The sequence below is a fragment of the Adelges cooleyi genome, unplaced genomic scaffold (genome assembly GCF_023614345.1).
Source record: "Adelges cooleyi isolate 19-005CV unplaced genomic scaffold, UGA_ACOO_1.1 ACOO_flye_CR_arks_rails_tigmint_CR_PRNA_41, whole genome shotgun sequence".
NCBI lineage: Eukaryota > Metazoa > Arthropoda > Insecta > Hemiptera > Adelgidae > Adelges > Adelges cooleyi.
This window is the reverse complement of record NW_026096090.1, coordinates 2,503,947-2,524,845: the sequence shown is the minus strand read 5'-3', so window position 1 is coordinate 2,524,845 and position 20,899 is coordinate 2,503,947. Positions and strand designations below refer to the sequence as shown.

At 32.5% G+C, this 20,899-nt stretch overlaps 2 protein-coding genes across 3 annotated transcripts; both read left to right on the top strand.

The window, feature by feature from the left end:
- Positions 1-1,787: 1,787 nt before the first annotated feature.
- On the top strand, positions 1,788-20,535 carry LOC126841713 (transient receptor potential protein). 2 transcript variants are annotated; one of them, XM_050578312.1, is made up of 16 exons: positions 1,788-1,903; positions 1,993-2,159; positions 3,461-3,701; positions 3,785-3,927; positions 4,304-4,505; positions 4,591-4,761; positions 4,847-5,081; positions 5,334-5,486; positions 6,231-6,376; positions 16,482-16,588; positions 17,623-17,756; positions 17,824-17,947; positions 18,120-18,315; positions 18,426-18,590; positions 18,678-18,900; positions 18,994-20,534. In XM_050578312.1, exons 2-16 carry the CDS (start codon positions 2,002-2,004, stop codon positions 20,043-20,045), a joined length of 3,450 nt encoding a protein of 1,149 aa, XP_050434269.1. In that variant the 5' UTR covers positions 1,788-1,903; positions 1,993-2,001; the 3' UTR covers positions 20,046-20,534. The 2 variants fall into 2 exon arrangements, with proteins under 2 accessions (XP_050434269.1, XP_050434270.1); XM_050578313.1 differs by having other exon boundaries at positions 1,841-1,899; positions 18,994-20,535.
- On the top strand, positions 9,133-13,985 carry LOC126841712 (cleavage and polyadenylation specificity factor subunit 1). Its single transcript, XM_050578311.1, has 4 exons — positions 9,133-10,065; positions 10,132-11,802; positions 11,862-12,236; positions 12,298-13,985. Exons 1-4 carry the CDS (start codon positions 9,397-9,399, stop codon positions 13,588-13,590), a joined length of 4,008 nt encoding a protein of 1,335 aa, XP_050434268.1. The 5' UTR covers positions 9,133-9,396; the 3' UTR covers positions 13,591-13,985.
- Positions 20,536-20,899: the final 364 nt, after the last annotated feature.

Below are 20,899 nucleotides of genomic sequence, written 5' to 3'. Positions count from 1 at the left end.
TACTAAACAATTATTATAATAAATGGTTAACTGTTGAGTAAATAATACATTTTTAGTATACCATGTCAATTTCAGATTTTTCCACAAATCATACGACTTTGTTACATAAAAATTTTTAAATTGTAAACAAAATACTTAATTTTGTTTCACAAGCAATACAGTGTACCGACTTAATTAAATATTTTAATAGCATTGTCTTGTCACAGTCGCTTATAACCTATAACGCACTTTAATTTAATGGCTAAATAATAGGGTTGGGACTAAAATTCGAGTACCGCGGGTATCCATTTAATTATAATTAACCTGTTTTTGTTTTTTTTTTGATAACCTACCTAAACTTATAAAATATTACCTACCTAACTTTACTTTTTTTATAACATTTTTTTTTAAACATCTACAATTATTAAATACATTTATACTTATATCCCCCATTCCTATGGATTCACATATATTCGAAACTATCTGGATGTCGGATGACCGGATATCCGGTTAAGTAGGGTCAGCCCTACTACACAGTGTAATAAAATGGAGAATTGAGCAAAAAATGTATATTCATGAAACATTTATATTCTACCGAGGAAATCGATCAAACAACAAATGTAATTCAACGTATAGGTTATTTTTTTGTATATTAAACATATAATATACCTACATAGTACCTACGTAAGTGCAATAATTCAACACACTGTACAGTGTGTTTTATTAGAATAGGTATATAATATAGTGTAACGATATTTACTACCTATACATGGTGTGTCGTAAAATAAATTCGTCTATCTAGTGTAGAGCTACTTAGATATTAGTTTCGAAATGGGAAAAAGCATTGTAGCCGCGTCACGGTAAACCTATGTCTTGTAAACGCTAAAACCTCATATTGTCTATACGGCTTGTGGGTCCTATAGTGTTTTGATAAGGGCGCGGACGGGCAATTTGCGCACATGCCCACGTTTTCGCATCCCTGGACAATTACGCGGATATAAGACCTCACATCCTTTACGGGGAACGAAACTTTGACTGTTAATGGACTTGGACTTTTACGCTCTCTAATTAGATAATGGCACGCGTTAACGTTCTAGGCTTGTAAGGTACGTTTGTGTAATATTAAACCGCCTCCGTCACTTTATTCGTTAAAAAGTATTAAAATGTTGTGTTTTTTTAGAAAAATAATCGCCGTCTACTCGTTATTCCGCCGCAAAGCGAATCCTACACAGTGTTCACATATAGGTGCTATTATTTCCAGACCCATTCTTTACGTGTCCACTCTCCAAATCCGATGTTATATTAACGCGACGTGACATAACGTCCAAGGTGCGACTGTATAGAACGGTTGTACGTGAACTGACTTATTCCACGACCTCGTTGTATTAACTGGCATTGTTAATATGGTGTTAAATATTATATATGGATTTTTTTCATGTTTTTTTTTTTTTTTTTTTTTTTTTTTTATCGCCATTACCACGGAATGCGGTGGAAATCCTTTTTTCAGTGCGTTCACGATAATGCTCTTTAATTCCTAGGGATCATTTATTATTTTCACGCCGTCATACGTGGAGGATACAATTTTTCTCTCTCCCACATGCCGCTTAATATCAAAACGGATTTTTTTTTTTTCACATTCCGCCTGACTATTTAGACCGCGTATTATAACCGTATACGGGTATAGTGCAACTAGAACGAGTGATTGGCTCAAATGTCAACAACACTACTAATCCGGATCGCAGGTCAACACACGTTCTGCTGTGTAGTGTAGCTGCAAAAGTGCAACGATATGACCCATAAGGTTTCAGCCGGTGTCCCAAGCCCGGCGACTTCTAACGGCACAGTTCGTTTTAGGTAATCGCCGTCGTTAACCAACCTATCCCCGAGGGAATTCGCTCAACGACTTGGCAACGCGTTTGCGTGGGTAAAAAAAAAACCAGGCCAGCTTGCGATTTTCCATTGTGCAAAGTCACAGCGATCGTTATACAATATGTTATTCTACTCTTTTTATAGGTATTCGCCATGACAAAATCACAGTCAAAAGAGGACCTGATCGGGTCTAAAGACCAACTGCGAACAGATAGAAAATCATTTGTCTTACCGCCAGATTATGTACTGACACCCACAGAGAAGAAATTCCTATTGCTTGTCGAACGAGGCGACTGCGCATCTGTTCAGAGGTACGTACGTGCATCATAATCTATGATTAGTACAGTATTAGATTACAATAACTAAATTCTTTGGTGAGAACACGGACGGTTTGCATGGAAATCGTATGCTATATCCTTGCGACGGTTGATATATCTTCTGTTATTTTCATTCAAATGTAACAAAACAAATTCAATTCGTTTTAACTTTTAAGATCAACAAAATATGTAATTAGACTCAAAACGAATAAGCGGTTAATATTTTATAATTTTGGTTAAGATACATTTTTACTTTGTACCACTTGAATTCGGTCCAGATTTTTTTAATAAAACGGCAATTAAGAAAATTTTTGTTCAAGCAGTGTAGTCCAACAAAGTTGGGTTTTTGGTATCACGTAATCATTCTATGAATTGGCTTTTAAATTTTGAACTTTTAACTGTATTGGAATTAAACTAAAATGATTATAAATCCGTCAGTAATTATTGGATTCTCCAATTTAAATATTCAAGGAAAATTTAAAACATATTGTATTAAAAGAACACACATTTTTTTAATCAAGTGTGTTTAAAATTTTGTATGGTTTGTAATTGATGCGACTATTGTGAAGCACATTTTAATCGCTTTAAAACAATTTACATAGTATTAATACGATTCATTGGTTATTTTTTATAATTACACAATATAAATAAAATAACAGCCAGCATAATGGGATTGAGATAGATTGAGGACGGAGTATACTTGGATTGGGGAGGTTCGGGTCTAGGATCTTCAGGAATTATTGTAACTGAGTCCACGGTAGGTTCCACGAGGTTTTATTAATGTAATTAATATCTCATTCCCTATATCCCTAGATCCGATTTTTAATCTATATACCTTGCACATGAAGAATCAGGCTGGCGTTTAACAAGTTATCGTTGTCCAGATACACAAACAGTGTGATAAAACACATTAATGCAAAATGAATACATTTAAGTTTAAGATGTGTTTAATATATTTTCTTATAGCTGTTTGAAACAGTTTTACTTAAAATTTAACAATAATAAATCTATAGATTAAGGCTGATAAATGTAACATTAATATGTAACGATAGTTAGGAATCTAGTATCTACGAGTAGGTACTGTTTTCGGTACAGACAGTGAAATTTTTCATAAGTTATTTATTTAATTCGAGCAAGTGTTTAATTCTCATTTCTTTGATTTTCCGTTTTGTATAATAATATAAAATAATTTTATTGATATTAATAAGTGTCAAACGTATAAGTACAATGCATGTAAAATACATAGGTCCAACATTATCGTACAAACACATCTCACGTCTTATTATCCTATACAGGTTGATCAACGAACACAAGGGGCAGCCGGAAGTGTTGAACATTGATTGTACTGATCCGTTAAACAGAACCGCATTGATAGCGGCTATTGAAAATGAAAATATGGACTTGATACAGTTGCTGTTGAAAGCTGGTATTAAGGTAAAAGACGCGTTGTTGCACGCCATCAAAGAGGAGTACGTCGAGGCCGTTGAGTTGTTGTTGGAATGGGAGGAAAAAGTACACGTCGAAGGACAACCCTATGTAAGTGAAAACTATTGACACAAAACAGTAAGCACTATACTGACGTATAGTAATGTATTATAATATCATGTCATAAAATATAGTCTTGGGAAGCGGTGGAGCAATCAGCTTCGACGTTCACTCCGGATATCACTCCGCTAACATTGGCTGCACACATGAACAACTACGAGATATTAAAAATATTATTAGACAGAGGTGCTACCTTACCAATGCCCCACGACGTCAGGTTAGTCGACTTCTAATGAAATATGATTAATATTAATTACTTTTCCCTATAATGCCTTCAGCTCAGAATTCATATTGACTCTTGGATTAATACATATTCGTAAGTTCGTGTATCCAAAAAAAAATATTTAGCCTTATCTCAAAAAAAAAAAAATTTTTTTTTGTTAAATATGTCAACTTTCTATCGCTCTATTATAAACGAATTATATTATCATTGAATCACAAAACGATTCTATTATATTAGCGGAAAACTTGCCGAGCTGTATGGCCTATGCCTTATAGATGAAGATGTTAATCGCTAAAGAGTATCTGAATCAAAGGGATATAGTAAATTAATCTCGAATTCTTATATAAATTAAAAGATTTTTACTTTTCAGGTGTGGTTGTGACGAATGTATTACTTCCAGTACCCAAGATTCGCTGCGTCACTCGCATTCGAGGATTAACGCCTATAAAGCACTGACTTCGCCGTCCCTTATAGCTTTATCATCGAGAGATCCGCTGCTCACCGCGTTCGAATTGAGTTGGGAGTTGCGAAGACTTAGTACAATGGAATCCGAATTTAGAAACGAATACAATGTATGTGCGCCGAGATCGGTGGCTAATGAACTGTTTGGACTGGATGATAAATATCATTAATCAGCTACTGTGGTGTTTAAAACAGGAAATGAGAAACACCGTCCAAACGTTCGCGACGTCCCTGTTGGACCACGTGAGGACTTCTTACGAATTGGAGATAATGCTAAATCATAACCCCAAAGGCGATCCGTGGGAACCTGGCGAGAGATTGACCCTAGAGCGTCTTAAATTGGCAATAAAATACAAACAAAAAGCGGTAAAAAAATAATATGCAGACAAATAACCGTAGCTAACCGTCACGTGTGTGATCATTTATTTTGAAGTAAAAACCGGGTTTGCAGTTTGTAGCTCATCCAAACGTTCAACAGCTGTTGGCCGCTATTTGGTACGACGGACTTCCAGGATTTCGCCGGAAGAGTATGGTAGGGCAAATGATCGAAGTCGGCAAGTTAGGTGCAATGTTTGCTATGTACGGTACCATGTACATGTTGAATCCGGAATCAAAAATGGGTCTACTAATGAAGAAGCCGTTTATAAAATTCGTTTGTCATTCGTCATCGTACGCGTTTTTCTTAAGTATGTATTTCGTTCGCGAGGAACTGTGATTCCGAGAGGCCATAGCATGGCTTGTACTAAATTTATTCGCCCTGGCCGGTATACAATTTGACAGGGTAATCATTCAATGCGTTTCCCTAAAATCTTTCGATAAATTATCCGAAATTGTGTCACGACTCTCTTTACCAGTCGGCCCGGGGCCTGTACCCGAGAATATAACTTTCAGCGTTGTGGCGATGTTTTCTTAACTACAGAATATTTTTTTCTTTGTAGCACTATTGGCTCTAGCGTCGCAAAGAGTTGAATTTTTAGCTTTAGAATGGATCGACACAGAATGGACGAATTCGATTCTGGTGGAAATGACAAGAAAAGAAAGAGGCTCCATACCCGGACCCATAGAATCCGGAATTATAATATACATCATAAGTAAGTATTTTATATGTAAAACATAACACAATGTCTCTAGTAATTTACAATGTTATTTTAAAAAAACCGCTAAAAACAATTTTAACTAATAACTACATATTTTAAGACAGTAAAAACATTATTTATATATTTCGTTCTTTACCCTGCGACTCTTAAAACTAAAACGAATACATTTTAAAGAAAAGTTATTTAAAGACTTACATTACTTTTATTTTAAATATGTATAAATATTACAAAGGTCAGATTTTGTTGCAAAATAATTAATTTTTAAACCAAAAATAAAAAAAAAATTAAGTAAAAATAAAAAAAGTTTTGCCAAAAAATCCGTGTTTCGAAATGACTGTGTTGAAGCACATCCCTATGTTTTATTTTTTAAAACAAGTATTTTATTTTGCTGAAACTGAAACTGGTCTCGAATTTTATGTACCACGACTGGTTTTTATTTATATTTTATTGTACAGAATTATTAGATTGATGATTTTGAAATCGACTCGTATTTTCTAATATAAATGTAATAAATTTAGGCATATTTTGTGATAAACATTAAATGTATATTATATGTCTCCATTAACGAGGCAACAATGGCCATAAATTAACAGTCTAATATCATAAAGAATATAGAATATCTTAAGTGATTAAAACTTAAAAACAAGACACAATACTATTATATTAGTCAGGAAGAATAATTACATATTGTATATTAGTTTGTGATGTAATTGGTTTATTTTTTTTTTTTTAATTGAGGTTTAATATGGAGAGAAGCTCACTCATTGTACTCGGAAGGCTTAGTAGAGTACATAGGTGACTTGTGGAACATTGTCGATTTCATAACAAATGTGTTTTATATGTTGTGGATTAGTTTGCGGTTTTCTTCTTGGTACATAGTACAGGTCAGTATTAGCATACATAAATAATTTAGACGATTATATAATAATTTTAATCTACATATGGTGATAATAACGAAAGAATATTCCAATTTCAATGGTTTACGATATGTTTAAGTCAATTGAACAATTATGACAATTATACCAATATCGAAAAACATATAGAGAATACCATCAAATATGTCTCAACTGTAAAATTGTACAATAATGATTTACCTTAGCTTAACCCGTCCAGTACATCTTGAGCTCCGGCGGCCATATAAATGTAATGATACAACCGGCTTTAGGTATACTTGACGGGCTATAAGGTAAAATACTATAAGGAAACCTTACAATATCAACTTTTAACAAGAATTTTGCACTGTGTACCTACTTACCTAATTAGTTCTCAATCATTCCCGGGCCTTTTATATTCACTACATCTCCCTCATTTATCATTATAATATTAAGGATACCTTTTTTTAATAGCTGTTTTATTAATTTTAATAAAACTAGTCATTTTGTTACAAAATTTAAAATTTTTCTAAAACTTTTATGACTACAAACATCATATTTTGTACTTGCACACTTTTCGTCTAAAACTTAACTAATAATTTTTGACTCTGTTTAATATAGTCAAACGTATTATGTGTGTTACTTTTAACGAATGGCAATGACATACCGTCTCTAGGTTTTTACAACTACTGTAGTCGCAGTAACGTATAATTAATATTTATATATATAGGTAACAAAAGAGTTTCTCTGCATTTGAGGTACACTTCAAGCTTACTTTACTTTCTAAATTATTCAGACAATTAAAAGTGTTTATACAATTTAATTATAAACCCGTATGTTACGGTAAACGGTCTACTTAAAGCTAAAATGACTAATATAAAGGTCATGAAAAGAAAAATAATTACTAACTACCAAGAAACCCGTTAACGTATAGTTATGTAAACGATGGGATTCTGGTGATAATAATAGTTGCCACAGCCCATAGCCCCAAATATAAATGAATGGTCGTCAGTTCCGTTTTGTGTCCAGTCCTTAGAACTACAATGAAATAATACAAAATGTACACACACGTTAATAAAATATTTATACAAATAAAAAGAGTACTAATATTAAACAAAGTATTAAAAAAATAATAAAAGTTTTGAATTACCATAATTTAAAAAATTTTATATTTAAATTTTAACATGTATAATATAGGATCATTGCAACCTAGTAATAAAAATAGCTAATATCCGATTAAATTATTAATTATGGTTAAGATGAAGCGATTGCAATTTTCCAAATGCAAATGTTTTATCTTTCACAACGGCTTAGAAGGTTCATATAATGTTTTTTTTTATTTTTAATTAAAATTAGAACAGCTTAGTTTCAAAACAATTTAATCATAAAAACATATTAAATATTGACGTCGTGGGCGTAACTATTAGGTTCAAATCTTGGTGCTAAAATCAATTAAGGCTCACATAGTCGGGCATTGTTCTGACACCCCCTAAACATTGTTCCTAAATGTAATAATTATAAATAAAAATATTACTTGTACAATTCTCTCAAAATAGAATTAATCCTGATGGGTAAAAATTGTCATATTTTTCTTAGTCGCTACCAAAATTAGAACAAATCGTTGATGAGACAGCTGAAATTAAACAAAATCTGTTTACAAATTTGTTTTGTTATGAAGTAAAATATTTATAGTAATATTTTATGCGGCTGGAATAATTAATTGAATCTTAATAAATTATAAGTTATTATTTTTGTTACGCTATGTATATTATTTTTAATTGTAGTTTAAGTTGTAATTAGCCGTTGATGATTTAATAGATAATAACAGGTAGGCATTTAAGGGGAAAAAACTACAATATTATGTAAGTAATTGAATCGAAATAACTTAGGGTACTTTTTCACCTTATTGTATTAAATTACTGGTCATTATCTCAAATTTGTCCATACTTTGAAAATTATCATGTAAAAAACTACTGTACATAAAATAATATAATAATAATCAAAACTCACGTTTAACGTTATTCAATGTTATTTCTTATTAGCCTAGTGAAAAAAAAATTTGGATCTGATCGTAAAAAAAAACTAAATGTGTCTGGTAATAAAATTAATTTATGTGTTATTGCGATTGCCGATTGGTCCGAATCACGCCAAATTTGGTCTAGTTAGGTTCGGCTCGCACTTCGAATCCACAGTTTAAAAAATCAGTCCGCACTCCGGTGGTGTCTTATTAAGTATGAGTCGTGTTTATCTTTCTATAAAAAAAATATACATAGGTAGAAATTCAAGTATTGGACAAAATGTCAGTCCATATTCTGTATTACTAAAATTTAAATTAGTACCTACTACCCTGCTACTACCTATCTAATCATAGTTAACGGCAAGTAAAAATGTCCATTTTTTAGGGAGCTATAAACTCCTTCTTATCTCTTTCCCAAGTTGCACTTATGTTAAAGCTAACTGTTAACAAGTATTTTAAATTGAAATAACTACGGGCTACGATTACGCATAGTAATGTATCAAAACTGGTATATTTATAGTCTTTCATATTTAATTTTTGCAAAATAAACGTATAACATAATTTATTATTTTATGTTTCCAGATTAATAATTAATATACCCTAATAATATTATTATTAAGGCATAATTATTGTATAATAAAAAAAGTTAATAAAAAAAAACCCCTAATTTGACCAAATGGTCAATAGGTATATTGGCGAATACAACGTGTGTTATCATATTTTAAGGTTATGTTTACACTTTGTAGTGATAAAATGAGCGGCTAATTGTGTAGTGAATAGAAGTGTTTACTTCTATAATTGTCAACGCTTCGTTTAAATTTTACTGTTTAATTGATTTATTTTTTTATTACAAAGTTAATACCGTTTGTTTGTTAGTGTTTTTTCGAGTAGTTACAAAATTAGTGTTCTTTACGAAAAAAACATACAGAGGTGTATCGATGTATGGTTTTGTTATTTACAATAATTTTTTTTTCAAAAAATTAAATTCCTAATCTAAAATTAAAAAATTACTGTAATGTTTACTTTGTGCAAACAAACGAGAGTACCGACTTGCGTGGAGCATGCTGTATATTGCTACTTCTTCAACCGTGTAGAAAAATGTCTTGTAGTCGCTGGTGTTAATATTTTACGAGTGTATCGGCTTGTTCCAACTGACACAACATGTCATCCTCCCAAAGCGAAATTCGAATGTTTAGCGCAGTACACATTGTTTGGCAATGTTATGTCCATGCAGCCTGTAACGTTATGTCCCAGCTCACCAGATGCCCTGTTACTCAGCTTCTCGGAGGCCAAATTCAGCTTAGTTGAGTATGATCGTGACACACATAGTTTGCGTACACTTTCTTTACATTATTTTGAGGATGACAAATTTAAAGATGGCCGAACTCAACACTGGTCTACCCCTATAATAAGAGTAGACCCAGATGGCCGGTGCGTGGTAGGCGTAGTTTATGGACGGTATTTAGTCGTATTACCTTTTAGTCGTACAATAGATGACCATGCAAAAGGAACACAAGTCATGCCTAGCTATACGATTCCAATTTCACAAATAGAACCCAAAATGAACAATATTCTTGACTTTGATTTCTTGGATGGATATTATGAACCTACATTACTCATTTTGTATGAACCAATTAAGACATTTGCAGGACGTATAGCAGTAAGAAAAGATACTTGTGCAATGGTAAGTTTTTTAAATTTTATGTATAAAAAAAAAAAATTACTGATAAAAAAATTAAAAACATTTTAGGTTGCAATATCGTTAAATATTCAACAACGAGTACATCCAGTTATATGGTCTTTAGATTCACTTCCATACGATTGTCAAAAAGTTATTCCAGTTTCTCGTCCGATCGGTGGAGTTCTAATAATGGCAGTCAATTCACTAATATATCTCAATCAAAGTGTTCCACCTTATGGAGTAGCTTTAAATTCCATAGCAAAAACAGTAACAAATTTTCCTTTAGTACAACAGGAAGATATCAATTTAGTTTTAGATCGTGCGACAGCAACATTTATATCTAACGATAAATTAGTCACATCTTTGTGTAATGGTGATTTATATGTTATTACACTTTTCGCTGATAGCATGCGTGCTGTAAGAAATTTTCATTTTGAAAAAAGTGCCTCTAGTGTTTTGACAACGTGCATAACAGTATGCTTGGATTCTTATCTATTTCTTGGTTCCAGGTTGGGAAATTCATTGTTATTAAGGTATTACGCACGGTCTCAAAATAATGAAAATGAACCCAGTATGAAAAGAAAAAAAACATATGAGATTGATGAAGATTTAATCGAATTAGAAGTGTATGGTAGTGAAGTACAAACATCATTTTGTTTAGAAAGCTATAGTTTTGAAGTATGTGATAGTATTATAAACATCGGACCCTGCAGCCAAGCGTCTTTAGGCGAACCTGCTTATATATCAGACGAGTTCACTAGCGATGAACACGATGTAGAATTATTATGTACATCTGGCCATGGAAAAAATGGCGCTTTAAGTGTTCTACATCGTTCTATTAAACCTCAGCTTATAACTACTTTTCATTTAGATGGTTACAAAGACATGTGGACTGTTCACGCTGATGATGATTTTCACAGTTTTATGATATTAACCGATACAGATTCAACAATGGTGCTCCAAACGGGCAAGGAAATTAATGAATTAGACTCGTCTGGGTTTGCTACTCAAGAACATACAGTTTTTGTTTGTAATTTAAATAAATATATTGTTCAAGTGTTAAAGTACTCAGTTCGGCTTCTAAATGGCTCTGAACAATTACAAAATGTTCCGTTAGAATTGAGCTCACCAATTATCCATGGGTCGAGCTGTAACCCATATGCAGTTTTATTAACAGAAGACGGACAAGTTGTCGTTTTAACGATCAAGTCAATGGGTAGAATTATAGTCATGCGTCCGACCAATTTTGATAAAAATCCACAGACAAAAGCATTGACTGTGTATCGAGACGTAAGTGGCCTATTCTCAAGTGTAATGCCGCAAGCGGAAATTCCTGTTACAGGTCCAAAATTTAAACACGAGAATTTCATTGAGGATTCAGTTGAAGACGAAGAAGAGATGTTGTATGGAGACACTAGAGATCCGTCTACAAAAGAAGTGCCTCTTAGCTCTGTTTCCAACAAACACACTTTATGGTGGTTAAAATATTTAGAACAACCCGTTCCTACATATTGGGTTCTGTTAACGCGAGAAAATGGTTTTTTAGAAGTATATACATTACCCGATTTTAAAATAAAATACCAAGCCGCAAATATAGATGAAGGACCTTTGGTACTTAAAGACTGTTTAGAAGATGGTAATCTTTTTCCTAAGAAGACTGAATCCGTTAAAGAAATATTAATGGCGCCTCTAGGATATCAAGAAAAAAGACCCGTTATGTTTGTTAGACTGGAAAATGAAGTATATAAATACATTTTTGGCATTTAAATTAGTTTTAATTATGATAAACTATTTTTCAGGTAGTGATTTATGGTGTACATAGACATCCTGTTGGTACGTTGAAAATGCGTTTCCACAAATTAAATTCCATCTTGACATTTGAATCAAAATCACAACTCCATCTAGAAAAAACATCATTGCTTCGATATTTTTCAAAAGTAGCAGGTCATAGTGGTGTTTTCTTATGTGGACAAAATCCGCATTTGGTATTGTTAACAACAAGAGGTGAATTGCGTTGTCATCCGATGCATGTGGATGGACCCATTACTTGTTTTGCTCCTTTCCACAATGTTAATTGTTCACAAGGTTTTCTGTACTTCAACTCTAAACATAAATTGAGAATTTGTATACTACCCACACATTTATCATACGATGAACCTTGGCCACTAAGAAAAGTCAGTATTTAATTTTAATTTTTAATAATAATGAAATAATATTAAATTTTATTATATTTAGGTCCCACTGCGTAAGACTCCACACTTCATAGCATATCATTTGGAGACAAAAACCTACTGTGTCGTTACTTCTTCTTCCGAACATTCTGCAAGTTATTACCGTTTCAATGGGGAAGACAAAGAACTTACAACCGAAGAACGAGAACCTAATTTTCCTTTACCTCAACGTGATAGTTTTTCATTAGAGTTATTTTCTCCAGCATCTTGGGAACCGATTCCAGATACGAGTATTGAAACCGAAGAATGGGAACACGTTACTTGTCTTAAGAATGTCGCTTTAGCATATGAAGGAGCTCGTAGTGGTTTAAAAGGTTATATTGCAATGGGTACAAACTACAGTTATTCTGAAGACATTACAAGTAGAGGGCGTATATTTTTATTTGATATAATTGACGTCGTTCCAGAACCCGGTAAACCTTTGACTAAAAATAAAATAAAAATGCTATATGCTAAAGAACAGAAAGGACCCGTTACCGCTATAACACACGTAGTTGGATTTTTAGTTACTGCTGTAGGTCAGAAAATTTATATTTGGCAACTCAAAGACAACGATTTGATTGGTATTGCTTTCATTGACACTGAAGTTTACGTTCATCAGTTATTGAGTATAAAGAGTTTAATATTGGTGGCCGATCTCTTTAAATCGATTACACTTTTACGCTTTCAAGAAGAATATCGAACTCTTTCTTTAGTATGTCGAGACGCTAAGCCACTTGAAGTCTACGATATTAATTTCCTCATCGACAACTCTGAGCTCGGCTTTTTGGCATCCGATAGAGACCAAAATCTTTTAATTTATCTTTACCAGCCATTGGCTCGTGAAAGTTATGGTGGCCAGCATTTAATACGCCGTGGTGATTTCAATTTGGGTTCGAATGTGAATACATTCTTTAGGCTACGGTGTAAACAATCAACTTTGTCGGCCGAACGACGTGAAGTTATTGGATCAGACAAACAACACGTGACCATGTATGCAACACTTGATGGCTCAATTGGATATATTGTACCTATACATGAAAAAAATTACAGGAGATTGTTAACTTTACAAAATATACTGGTGCGAAACATACCACATCTAGCTGGTCTGAATCCAAAAGCATATCGTTCTTATAAAACAATAACACCAGAAAGAATGAATGCAACTAGAAGAGTAATTGATGGCGATTTAGTATGGATGTACATTACTAATTTGAACTCTAGACAGCGTATTGAAATAGCAAATAAAATTGGTGTTAAAACGATTGACTTGTTACAAGATTTATATGAACTCGACAAAATTACATGGCACTTTTAAAACTTTGTGTTTATTACAATACAAGTTCCTAGCGTTTTCATACGAGGTCATGTTGAAGAACTCCAATTTGTATTAAATACTGTAGTATCTATCTAAAATGTAAATATTATTATTGTTAGATAGGTATGTGATATGTGATACTTGCAGGGAAAAATGCACTAAAATAATATATCGGCCTTGACTTGTTTTAAATTACTCTAATTGTTAATTATTAAGAAGACTAGTTTTGTAAAAAAAAAAACACGCATTTATGTATAATATCTGAATTTTATTTTTTTTTTTCTTAAAATTATTGCTTTACTTCTCCTGATAAAATAATTAATAATTAGTTAATTGTTTTTTTTTCTGTAGTTTTTTTAAATAAAAAATGAGTTACATGGTTTCTAGTGGTACATTAATAGGCATTAGGTATTAAAATATTTGTTCAAAATCAAAATGTGATATGATAATAATGTTATTTGATGACTTAAAAAAAATAATGTGATACAAATGTATAATATTTTTGTAATGAACAGTATAAATATATGTATATATACATAATGTATACAGTTATTTTTAATAAAACATAAAATGAAATAATATTATACTATAATGATAAATAATGGTATAAATTTTATTTTTCTACGTTAATACATCAAATAGTATGCAAAAAAGCAATAATATTCATAAATTATTTTTAATGTATAAAAGTTATTATTTATATGGAATTATTTATATTTTATATTATAATTAAGTATGGTAAGATACAATTTGACTGTGTTACAATTAATTTTAAAAAAATTAACACATTTTTTTTCATTAATTGGTTTACTTTATTCAACTGAAAAATTTGTTAGTTTACCTTAAAGTTAATAGTGTATTTAAAAATTAATAATATGGTCTAATTTTTTGTAAGTATTTACTTTAAATTATAAATTAATAATTATTGTTTATAATTTTTTTAATAGTTAAATAGTTTGTTACAAATTAATCACCTCTAGATACATAAATATTGATATTACCTATTGTCTAATAGTAAAGCTATAACACATAATTATGTTTTTTTTTACAGTAAAAATGTATTATTATAATTAATAATAATAATTCTAAGATTGGATTATATTTTAAGTATACCACTGGAAACCATGTTCTTCTGAATGCTTAGGTATTCACTTAATTAATTACCTATCTACTATAAATATCAAATGTAAATACCCGATACATTATTAGATGATTAGATACATTATTGTATCTAACCATTCATTAATAATAATTTATTTGCTTTTTAGTAAAAACATAGTCTAGATAAGTCTACTCAAATTAGTTTTTTTGCAATTATTAATTATATAATCCCCTAATAATTAAAATAAAAATCAAACACCAATCTAACCAACTATTACAAAACAAATTACCGAAACCTACTAGACACTAGTTTGTCTATTTTTTATGAAAAATAAATACATATATTAAATAGATGGTCATTCAGCTTACTTAGAACCTAGACACATTAGGTACTTATTTAAAGAGAGGAATAATATGTGTCTTCGGCGCGTTCAGCTAAATTTAATGGTACCTATAGTAAAGTAGAACATTATTTATATCGAAATATTAACTCTGTTACTCAAAGTTTTAGAAAGTTGGATTTTTATAATAATTGTTGGTAGTTGCTTGATAACTAAACGTTAGGAATAGGATTCGACAAATAAATCACTCTGATATTACGAAAGAACAATCAAATATTTTTCTTACAGTATAAGTTATGACAAAAATATTTGTTGTAATGTTAAAAAAACAACAACGAAAAAATGTTTTATATATTTACTATGAATTTATTTTCATTTGACACACATAAAGCCTGACGTGGATTGTATAAAAGCAAATAGATTTAAAATCAATGTTGTTTTTAAACTCGTATTTTTATTTTTAGCATTTTTAAAATTGTTTTTCCTTAGATAGTAGAAAAATTTGTCGGGTGGTAACATATTTTGTAACATGCGATATGTAATTTTTAACCTCGGGTAGGTACATAGGAAGGAAGACCAAAAAATGATGTTAAGAAATTAATACTCGGGTAACATGACGGCTTAAAAACTTAATCTTTGGATGTATATACAGGTAGTATTTACCATAATATATGGTCAATGTTTCGTGTTCTAAAAAATGGTTAGCCAAAATGATGTATAGAAAAAAAGTATATTAGTATTTTTAAAGACATATTTGTTTACTCACACCAGCTCGAGCCAATTTAATTATTACTTATACTAGGAAATTTAGTAAATGTACCTATATAAAATTATATAATTTTAAACTAAATGTATGGCCTTCACTCCAATAACATTAAACATTCCATTTCTATAAAAACTTGATTTATAAATAATATTATTATTACAAGTTATATTCAGCTTAATTTTAAACTTTTATAATTGCAGTTAAAATATTAGGTATAAAAAAAGTAAGAACTTTTTAAAGAAACGAAAAGTTGCAATTTGTTGTAGCTTTGGTTGTGTATATCATTTACGGATATAGTATACGTTTGACAGACAGACCAAACTAAAGACTAAAGTAAACTAATTAACTTTATTAAAAAACATACGATAAAAGTTATAATAGGTATACATGTTACGAGTTACACGGTCATATTGCACAAATATAGATTCTCAAAATTAGAGTATACACTACATACAGGTAAAAAACGGTATGAAAGGTACCGTGCATACATATTTTGTAAAATAATGTTATAACATTATTATTGTAACTAAATGTCTACCTACAATGATTTATTTTTCCGTTGTACTTTTTTATGAGAAAAACATTCTTCAGACCCTTATGGGTTTGTTTTTATGGCGTCTCTCAAATATGCATGTCAAAATGTCGGATTCAATAAATGACACGGTTTTTACAACTTTTTTTAGAGAGAATACAACCAAGGATATGATCCGTGGTATCCTCGAGAAAATTGGGACAAATTCGATCCGCACCTGGTCTCAGAAGGAGCATTTGCCGCTGCTATGATATTCAGGTATACAATATAAAAGAAGCAGTTGTTACATTATTGGATTATTTTTACGGTTGATCTTTTTTTGGACTGGGCTTATAAAAAAAGATTTCTTCAATCCATTTTAGTCCATTTATAATGTATGGATAAAAATATCCACTTGTCGTTCATTCGAAAAATAGCAAGGTATTTTTTTGTTCGAAAATACATTTGATTGATTATGTATTTTACGGTTGTCCGTTGTGCTACATTAGACCTTATTATGTGAATATCTACGTATATACGATGTACGCACTTGTTAGATAAATAATTATTTATTAGGTACTAGGTACTACTATAGTCTATATATGTAGATATTAAATGCTTGTGAGTTGTGATATTTAGTTAGTAAGTATCTATAGCTATACGGAACAAAATAGGTACATAGTTTAACAACTAAAATTATGGGTAATACCTTATATTAACTTATTAATATTATTGCTATAACTAAATATTTAGTTGGCCGAACTATTTCTTTATTTATTCCAGCTATACCTACATTTATTGTGTACCTAATAACCCTATTTTAACAATCATTTTGCAATCATTACCGTGTATTTATTGTGTATTTTTAAATTATTTTCAAAATAACTGTTTTGAAAGTTTTGATTTTAGAATAAGATAAATTATAGGGAAATGAGAATGGCGTTGTAGATTAAAACTTGAAATGGGAAATAGTTTAAAACCATTAAAACATAGTTAAGTTACTCATTTATTAATATTATCTAATGGGCTTTTTATATTATGCCCAGATTGTAAATGTTTTAACTCCTGTCTTGAGAAGTGCGATAACGGGTTCTCATAAAAACAAATAACTTTCATTGAATGCAATAACATAATAATATTATGTTTAACATATAATCGGTAAACAAAAAAACTAAGAGATTTACTAAGAGAGTATACATGTAAATACATGTATACTCTTAAAGAAAGTAGAGTGGAGTCTTATGAATTATTATAATAATTATATTTCTCATACGAGCTCGCTACTTAATATGTTTGCTAATTTGATGTTTCAGTTTCTTAAAACTTGTACACATATTCAGCGTTAATCCTCACCTGGGTCCGCTGCAAATATCTCTGGGTCGTATGATTATTGACATCATAAAGTTCTTCTTCATATACACTCTTGTACTTTGTGCTTTCGGGTGTGGTAAGATTTTATATATAAGAAAAAATCACCAATAATTGTCTAAATGTACAACCCATTTTCCGTTTAGGTCTCAACCAATTACTCTGGTACTACGCAGACTTAGAATCAAAAAAATGTTACCATATTAGCACTGAAGAGCCAGATTTTGAAAATCAAGACAAAGCTTGTACGACGTGGCGACGATTTGCAAAGTTTGTACATTTTATTACACAACATCTTATATTAGTGTTAAACAGATAATATAGCCGATGAAACATAACTTTATACTTGGAAATACTATCTACGGCCGAGCCTACAGCTCCTAATATTGTTTTGTAAAAAAACTGCTGATTAACAAAATGTGTACTTAAAAATAACTTTCAGCATTTTCGAAACGTCGCAGTCGTTGTTTTGGGCTGGGTTTGGCCTGGTAGACTTGACGGCTTTCGAACTGAGCGGTATTAAGAGCTTCACTCGTTTTTGGGGCTTATTACTGTTTGGATCGTACTCTGTGATAAACATCATAGTTTTGTTGAACATGCTCATCGCTATGATGTCGAATTCGTATCAAATCATTTCGGTGAGTTTTCGACATTTTTATTTTAACGGATTAATAGTAAAATACGTCCCGGAAGTGTTGTACGCGGTGTATCGTTATAACCAATATCAAACCCTATGTACTTTAAACAGGAACGGTCCGACATGGAATGGAAGTTCGCGCGTAGTGCTTTGTGGATTTCGTACTTTGAGGATGGAGATACCGTACCAGCGCCTTTTAACTTGTTCCCCTCGTTGAAAAACCTCAAACGTATGATGGGAGTCGGAGCGAGCCAGCGGACTACGGGGTCTATGATTGTAATTAAATAACTGTATTATTATTATACGTGTTGTGAAATTTGCTAGGTCCGACTGAACCTAACTAAATTGTTTTTTGTCGTTTAGTTCAAATCTCGAGAAAAAGCCTTGGCCCGTCACGACATAGTCATGCGGCTATTGGTCAGGCGTTACGTGACGGCGGAACAACGCAAGAGCGAAGAGTTTGGCATCACCGAGGACGACGTGACGGAGATACGACAAGACATATCTTCGATGAGGTTCGAGATGATCGACATATTCAAACGGAACGGATACAAGACGCCCATAATGGACGGCGACCCGTCTGTCGGTAAGTATAATTCACGCCATGGCGTAGTATTGTGTATATCAAAATAAGCAAACAACTATTGACACATAATGGTGCACGACGATTGTTTTCTAGCTCAGGGCAAAAAAGGACGCGTCATGGAACGTCGTCTGTTAAAGGACTTCCAGATCGGTCTGGTCGAAGGGCTCATACAGGAGGCGATCACGTCTAACGAGAAAGGACCCAAGGACGTGTTCAGCAAGATCGCCAAGGCCATCGGTCGGCGGACCAGTCAGGGGAGCAAAAAGAAAGATTGGAACGCCGTTGTCAGGCAAAAGAGTATTGCCAAAGACCCGATCGGCAGTACAACAGAGGGTATGGAACGGCGTCGTAGGCAGAGTATGCGTCGCTATATTCTTGACCACCAGAATGAGGGTCTGCAGTCGATGGACCCGGAGAAACTCATCGAGTACAATCCTCTGCTGGCGGAAATAGCACCGGCGGCCCGAGTCGCGTACGCCAAGTTCAAGATACCGAAAATTAAACAGGAGTACGAAGAGAACACGGAAGAAGTTTCGGACGAAGTGGTCGAGAACGTGCCGTCGGTGGATGTGGTGGACGAGACAAAAAAAGATTCAATAGTCAGGCCCAGGCCGAAGGGCTCGCGCAAGGATCCGGCTCCCGGGGCTCTGCCTTTTCCGTCTACTAGTTCGGAAAAGCCCGGGGACTCGTTAAAACGCTGTCCTTCCAAAACAGCTAAGCCGGTCGATACGGTACCTAAAGTGGAACAGTCTCCAGCTCGGCAGCAACCGAAAGAGACCGCGAGGCAAGTAAGAAGTGGCGGCGAAGAAGGGAAACCCGGAGAAGTCGAAAAACCGCAAGAGGTCGCCGATATTTCTGGAGAACAACGATCAGGACACGAGTCTGAACAATCGAAACGGGATGAGCCGGAAAATGCACCTAAAAGCGGGGATGAGCCTACGCCGTCTACGTCCGAAGAAGCGGCCGAGGTAAAAGGCGATGACAAGTTAAAAAAATCCGAAGAAGACCCAAAAGAAGGGACCTCGAAAGAGACTAAGCCGGTCGTGAAACATTTGAAACCGGAATCGCCCAAACGTTCGGCTAGTCCGAAAAAGCAAGGCGGTAAGTCAAAAGTGACTGGAGAGATATTGACTGGTTGGCTGTGAGGTCCGCTTGAAGATGTTCTGGGAAAACAGCAAACAAAAACATGGAAAATGTATTATTATAAACTTAATTTGTAATACTTTTGTACAATATGTAGATTAAATGTCCTAGACAAAATTGTTTACATCATAAATCTTAAAAAAGTTAGGTAGGTTTTCTTTACTATAACATACTATGAAAATGATACGTTAATTTTTATTTTATTTTTGATACCATTATCAACTGTATATTAATGGAACTGACACTTATCTTTATGTAGGCCGGTTAAGAATTTATCCGTTTAATTTATTGTTTTCAGACAGTTTAATGTTATCAGTGTTTATAGGTGGTCTCTAAAGCGTTTACGAACATATCTACCGGATTGAAAACTCGTAATGGCGCTTTTTGTTTTTGATGACATTACTATTTACTACTCATACTTTATTCTTTATACCTACTAGTTATTTTTTTTTTACAACAATTATTAATAATATGTACAAAGTTAAGAGTTTGATAATTGTTTGTGTTAATCAATATAAAACCATTGATTATAAATATTATTTATAATCAATGCTAAAACGTTTGTACTTAAACTAGTATACAACGGGTACGTTTTTATACATAATAATAATAATCAATATCGAATTTATATTCTTGGAGAAAATTACAAAAATGCATGCGTCACTTACGGATTTTTATGAAGTCGCTAAAATCGATTTATACAAATATTTTGTCAATTTTCCCACTATAATCACATTTATCTTTTTTAGAAGCGACGAATTCTATTATATTATTGGATACACTAATTACTAAATTATAAAGGTATTATTCGTTCAAATGGATTTACGCACAACCACAATACGGTAAATTAAATATG